The sequence below is a fragment of the Nicotiana sylvestris genome, chromosome 5 (assembly GCF_000393655.2).
Source record: "Nicotiana sylvestris chromosome 5, ASM39365v2, whole genome shotgun sequence".
Lineage (NCBI taxonomy): Eukaryota > Viridiplantae > Streptophyta > Magnoliopsida > Solanales > Solanaceae > Nicotiana > Nicotiana sylvestris.
Window position 1 is genome coordinate 34,177,999 of NC_091061.1, and position 7,082 is coordinate 34,185,080.

Genomic DNA, 7,082 nt, shown 5'->3' on the forward strand with positions numbered 1-7,082 from the left:
CATTTAACCAAAGATGTCCGTTCCTTTCAGTAGCTGAGGTAGTTAATTACAACTTAACAAGGAGATTCAAAAGATTTGAACCTACAAACTAAAGCAATTTTTGAACTATTTTTGTCACTAGAAATAAAATAAAAATTATGTCGACGGGATTCAAAATTAATCATTTATGAAATATTTACTTTGGCCTTATTTTTGATTAAGGGGATTCAGTAGAAATCCTATCATCGATTGTGTCACCCTCATTGGTTTCTTATTTGCAGAGTATAATTTTTCAATGAAAGGGATTCAATTGACCGCCCCTACTTTTGTGAACTCCTACCTTTTAAATAGGCTATTCCCGTTCATTTTTCAGAATAAATATAATAGGATAGAGCAGAGGAATTGTTAAATTTACGTACTACTAATTAATATGCTGATAGCAATTTGTCTTTTTTCAGTCCACATGCACCCCCCCTTGCCTCATCTCCACCCTATAGGGCAAACTAGTATTATATCACGGTAACTCCAATGGTTAATTTATGGATGAAAATTATACAACTTGATACACATACGTACTAAAGAGACATTCAAAGCCACCATTACTGACCTATTCTCAAAGTCAACTCCTTCTCCATATATAAACAAAGCCCTTAACCAAAACTGAAAACCATTATTCCAACTACTCTAATTTGTCTCATTTTCTTCCTTTCAACCTCCAAAAAAAGAAGAAAAAAATGGGAAATACAATATTTTCACCTTGTTGCTACTCCATTTGTCCTTCAAGATCATTGATGGTTAACCTATTTTTTCACGATGGAACGACGAGGATGGTCACCGGAAAAAGGCTAGCCGGAGAGCTAATGTTCGAGTTCCCGGACTGCATGGTTTGCCATGCAGACTCATTCTATATTGGAAACCCTATTCCATCCTTAAACATCGATGATAAGCTCAAAAATGGCGACACATACTTCGTTTTCCCTCTAGATTACTTCTCATCAAGCAACGTGCTCTCGGCCTCTTCTCTTGCTTCCCTGGGCTCGAACCCTAGACGAGTACCTGTTAGTTTCAAGAACCCTATATTTCAATATATTAAGGCGGAAAATGGTAGGCTTTTGATAAAAGTGTCACCGGAGTTCATAATTAAGCTTCTTACAAGAGGAAACGAAGATGTATCACAAGATAATATTGCAACTACAAGTCCTAGTGATGGTAAGTATTTATGTAGCACACCTGAGTTGAAGAAACATTATGAACAATTGGTTGGTCCAAAAGGACAAGTTTGGTCACCAAAGCTTGAGACTATTTCTGAATACAAAATTAGGTATTCTCCTTGTAGGTTTATAGGTTTGGAATGGAAGCAGAAAGAAGAATGATTTTTTTTTTTTTTGGTTGATTTTGGTGTTTTTAGCAATTAATTAGAAATGAAGGAAGAAAATGAAGTCAATTTATTGTAGCACTGTAACTTAAATGTACAGAACAATATACATATGATGTTGCCAATTCCAACAAATATCTAAGGAAAAGAAAAGCACAAACCAGAACAGAATCAGAAAGAGGGTTTTGAATGAATTTAATTTAGTGCTCAACAAAGATAATTCTTTTTTTTTAAACCCTTCGGTATCTTAAATCTGTCTGATAAATTCGAATTTGCACCACATAAAGTTCATTTAAGGAGAAGCGAACTTTCTACCATGAGCTTTTTCATTCTTCGAGATTAAATTTTAGACCTCTAGTTAAGAACTGAGGGGTCCAATACATTACATACCACACTCTACGGTATTAACAACGATGATTTTAATTTACCTATTGTGAGGAGAAAAGTGATTATTAGTTAATTCTATTTAGAAACTACTTCTTATGTTTCATTTTAATTGTCATTTTGTCTCTTTTCATCTCTATTAAGAAAATAATAGATACAAGGTATAGTTTATAAGATATCCTATTAAATGCATTTTCAGAGTTGAACATTTTAGAAAAGAACTACTACTTCTTTAATATTGAGGATATAGATGAAAATAGTTAAACTTAGTCATGAGTTTCTAAAGTATAATAATTATTTTGGGATAATTTTCTTGAGATAAAGCAACTGATAATTGTAGAGAACTCTAGGTGTGTGGGTGTACAGTTGTCAATTAGCTGTAGCTAAGTTAAGAAAAGTCGGTAGTTAGTTGTATAAGTAGCAGTTAGTTAGTTATAAACACAGTACAGATTTCATTTCTTACTATTCATTCAATGGCATCAGTTGAAAGCTTCTCTTCTCTTCTCTCTAATTACTTCTGTGCATGCTCTCGTCTGACTCTGTAGCTGAGCTCTTCAATATGGTATTAGAGCTGTGAGCTAGATACCTCAGCTCAGCAAGCAGTAGATGAGTGTTAAGCAGCAGATGTTGAGTCAATTTCTCAGCTAAGAGCAAAAGTCCCAAAATTAAGATTTTTCTGTATCTGGCTGGAACTCAACGAACATCTCTGTTCTTTTGAAAAAATTGCGAGTACAATCAAGTGCTCTATTATGATTTAGTGAAAGTAATAAGGAAGTGTTTCTGCTGAGATTGTCGCAACAATGCAAATTAATGAAGAAGTATCGTTTGCTCAAACCTCAAGTACATCAGCTACTCAATCGCACAACACTCAGAATCTCGAGCTTGTTCATCACAATCATCCGCTATACATTCATCCTTCAGACACTCAAGGTTTGGTTCTCATTTCCATTCAACTTCAAGGTTCTAAAAATTACTCGATTTGGACTAGATCTATGAAAATTGTTCTTCACAGTAAAAATAAATTAGGATTTGTTCTAGGAACCTATAGAAAGGAGATGTATAATGCTAGTCTACATGAGTTGTGGGATAGGTGTAATGCAATTGTGCTAGCATGGATAATGAACACAGTTTTTCCAAGTCTAATTAGCACAGTGTTATATGCTTCTAAGCATATAAGGTGTGGGAAGACTTAAGAGAGAGGTTTGACAAAGTGAATGCATCTAGAGCCTGCTATTTGCATAAGAAAATTGCTACACTTGTTCAGGGAGTATCTTCAGTATCTGTGTATTTTTTTTGAGACTACGTGAACTGTGGGATGAATATGAAACTCTAGATCCTCCACCCTCTTGTGGATGCCCTGAGTCCAGGCAATATGCTGAACATTATCAAGTGCAAAAACTGTACCAATTTATGTCTGGTTTAAATGAGTCTTATGAGAATTCTAAGAATCAAGTTCTCATAATTAGACCACTGCCAAACATAAACCAAGCTTATGCTATGATTGTTAATGTTGAGAGACAAAGGAAAACAGGTGGAAGGAATGCCAGTGGTACTGGTACTGAGATTGGAGAACCTGCTACACTCTTAAGCAACAAAGGAGCAAGTGGAGGTGGCTACAGACCTAAAAACAACTATGGAAAAGCTTCCCCTTACTATGAATACTGCAAGCTTATTAAGGGTCACACAAAGGATAATTGTTATAAGCTGCATGGTTATCCAGCTGATTTCAAGTATAAAAAGAAAGGAGGAGGACCTAACAACTATGCCAACAATGTGGTCAATACTAGTTCAGCACCTGATATGCAGCAGAATCTATCTTAGACCAGTTCTCAAACTGCTGGGAACTCCCCATCTCCACAATTATCATCACCTACTCAATTCTTCACTCCAGAACAATACTCTCAATTTTTGCAAATGCTGAATCAAAGAAAGGAAGTTGAATCTGTAGCCAGCACAGCTAAAGTAGAACCTACAGGTATTACCACAGCCTTTATGTCTAATCTAGTTGATAATAACTGGATGGTTGACATAGGGGCTATGAATCACCTGGTGCACAACCTGGGGTTGCTAAGTAAATTCAAGGAGTTGACATGTTTGGAAATAAACAGAGTGCACCTACCTACTGGAGAATAAGTAACCATTAAGAAAACTGGTGATTCACACATTTTTCAAGATAGAACTCTTCATAATGTTCTATATATTCCAGACTTCAAGTATAATCTGTTATCAGTCTCTAGGATCACAAAAGAGTTAAAATGTCTAACAATATTTTTTCCTGATTTCTGCTTGTTTCAGAAACTCTTCAGCGGGGAGATGATAGGGATTGGTAAGGAGGATCGGGGCCTCTACATACTGAAAGCTAGTTCACAAGGAGGATTCAATTCTGATTCTGCCAGTAAACATAGCCTGCCTGCTTCATATGTAAATAGTTTATGTGTAGATAACATCTTTAGTTTCAGTACTAAGAATAAAACTGAGGGTGAGCATACATCTTGTTATAGCATATCTTTGTGGCATATGACGCTTGGACATCCACCTCTAAAGGTCTTGAGAAGCATTAGTACTCTGGAAAACATACATGTGAAATATCACAATTGTACTATATGTCCTATTGCCAAGCAAACAAGATGTCATTTTCCTTAAGTAATAGCAGTTTTGTTTCCGCATTTGATCTTGTTCATGCTGATGTTTGGGGACCCTATAGAGTTCCAACACATGATGGTAGAAGATACCTCATGACTCTAGTAGAAGACTACTCTAGTATACTTGGATCTTTTTAATGAATAATAAGTCAGACTCTGTTGTTATTCTGAGAGATTTCCTTGTATTGATCAAGACTTATTTTAATTGTGTTGTTAAGTGTCTCAGAATAGACAATGGATCCGAGTTCGTCAATGAGCATGTAAATCAGTTACTTAAGGAACATGGAGTGATTCATCAAAGTTCTTGCATCTACACACCTCAACAGAATAGGGTGGTATAAAGAAGACAGATATATCTTAGATATGGCTAAAGCCTTGAGGTTCCAGGCATTTATTCACTTACAATTTTGCGGATAATGTGTAACAACTGCAGTGTATCTTCTGAATAGGCTGCCTACCACTCTTCTAAGGGGCCAATCTCCATTTGAGAGATTGTTTCACAAAGCTCCTTCTTTGCAGCATCTAAAAGTATTTGGAAGCTTATATTATGCCACTAATGTGAAGAAAACTGAAAAAGTTCTATCTTAGAGCAATTCCTGGTGTGCATTTGGGGTATTCTGTCACTCAAAAGGCTATCATTTATATGACCTCAGCAGTAAAGATTTTTTTGTTAGCAGAGATGTAGTCTTCATGGAAGACATCTTTCCATTCAGAGACATGAAGTCTAAGATCATACCTCTATTTCCTATTCTAGAACTTAAAGTGTCTTTCCTGTATCCTCTTCCACTACTGAGGAAATCCTGTCTTCTCCTGCTTCTCCTGCTGCGTCTTTTCCACTATATTCTTCTGTTTATTCTCTCAGTTCCTTATTATCCTCTCAGCCAGTGATTCAGCCAGCTGTGGAGACACTCAGGAGATCTTCTAGACCCTCTAAACCACCTGTATGGATGCAGGATTATGTAGTGCAGTCTAAGTTGCCCTCCCGTTCTTATCCTATCTCCTCTTATGTCTGTTATGATCACTTATCCCCTACCTATAAAGATTTTTTGGCTGCTTACTCAGCAGTATTTGAGCCTTCATCCTATGCTGAAGCATGTAAAGATCCCCTTTGGGTTGATGCTATAAAGGCTAAAATAGCAGCACTTGAAGTGAATAAGACTTGGACCATAGTTGACTTGCCTCAGGACAAAACACCCATTGGTTGTAAATGGTAGTTCAAGGTAAAATACAAATCAAATGGAGAGGTGGAAAGATACAAAGTCAGGCTTGTAGCTAAAGACTATAGCCAACAGGAGAAACTGGACTATACTTAGACATTCTCCTGTAGCCAAAATGGTTACAGTAAGGTCTGTGGTAGCTCTAGCAGCAGCTTCTCGCTGGTACATTTTTCAGATGGATGTGCATAATGCATTCCTACAATGGGACCTTTCTGAAGAGGTTTTTATGCAAATTCCATATGGCTTTCCAACCAGGGGGAGTATCAGAAGGTGTGCAGGCTCAATAAGTCCTTGTATGGGATCAAACAAGCTCCTAGGCAGTGAAATTTGAAGTTAACAGAAGCTCTGCTGGATATGGGGTTCAAACAGTCTCATTATGACAATTCTCTCTTCACACAACAAATGGGATCAGACCTAGTAGTCATACTTGTCTTTGTGGATAATCCCCTAGTAACAGAAACTAACTTGAAGCTGATTGAGCAAGTGAGAAAGGATTTACAGGTCAGGTTCAAAATGAAAGACCTTGGGGAGCTAAAATACTTCTTGGACATTGAATTCTCTAGATCAGAAAATGAAATTCAAATGTGCCAAAGAAAGTATGCACTTGAACTAGTTTCTGAACTTGGTATGTCAGGTGGAAAGCCAGTGACTACTCTACTAGAGTTCAACCACAAGATAACCTCTATAGAATTTGATAAGATTGTCACCAAGAATTGTAGTGACAATGACAGTGAACATGAAGACAAAGAGAGATATCAGAGAATAGTAGGTAGAGTATTGTACTTGACTATGACTAGGCCTGACATAGCCTTTGTGGTTCAAGTACTTAATCAGTTCATGCATGATCCTAAACAGTCTCACATAAGTGCTGCCATGAGAGTAATCAAATATATAATGGGAACTCCAGGCCTAGGTCTGTTCATGCCAGCAGGTGAAAATATGAAGTTAACTGCTTACTGTGAATCAGACTGGGGTGCTTGTGTGGAAACAAGAAGATCAGTAACCAGTTATGTAATCAAGTTTGGAGAAGCCTTGATATCCTAGAAATCAAAGAAGCAAGGAACAGTCTCAAGAAGCTCGGTTGAAGCAGAATTCATAAGCATGGCCACAACAGTAGCTGAAATTATATGGCTAATAGAACTGTTCAGAGAGCTTAACATTGAGATTGAGGTTCCAATAGAACTTTTTTGTGATAGCAAAGCTGCTATTCAAATTGAAGCCCATCCCATCTGTCATGAGAGGACAAAACATATTGACATAGACTGTCATTTTGTGAGAGAGAAAATTCAGGAAGGTCTGATTCAAACACAACATATTGGAATCAAAGAACAACTTGCAAATGTGCTGACAAAGAGCCTGTGTAGTCCACAACATGATTACTTAATGAGCAAGTTGGGAATGAAGAACTTGTTTTCATCCCTCAGCTTGAGGGAGAGTGTAGAGAACTCTAGGTGTGTGGGTGTACAGTTGTCAATGAGCTATATC

At 37.1% G+C, this 7,082-nt stretch overlaps 1 protein-coding gene and 1 long non-coding RNA gene across 3 annotated transcripts; both read left to right on the forward strand.

Annotated features, from left to right (window-relative positions):
* Positions 1-566: 566 nt before the first annotated feature.
* LOC104215586 (uncharacterized) lies at positions 567-5,071 on the forward strand. 2 transcript variants are annotated; one of them, XR_011407532.1, is made up of 3 exons: positions 567-1,188; positions 2,284-3,713; positions 4,034-5,071. It is a non-coding gene; the product is annotated as an uncharacterized lncRNA (long non-coding RNA). The 2 variants fall into 2 exon arrangements; XR_011407531.1 differs by having other exon boundaries at positions 573-1,188; positions 2,284-2,668.
* A 641-nt stretch (positions 5,072-5,712) lies between these two features.
* LOC138868490 (uncharacterized mitochondrial protein AtMg00810-like) lies at positions 5,713-6,641 on the forward strand. The gene is made up of 2 exons (XM_070146044.1): positions 5,713-5,817; positions 5,967-6,641. The coding sequence occupies exons 1-2, from the start codon at positions 5,713-5,715 to the stop codon at positions 6,639-6,641; spliced, it is 780 nt and encodes a 259-aa protein (XP_070002145.1).
* The last annotated feature ends 441 nt before the right edge of the window (positions 6,642-7,082 follow it).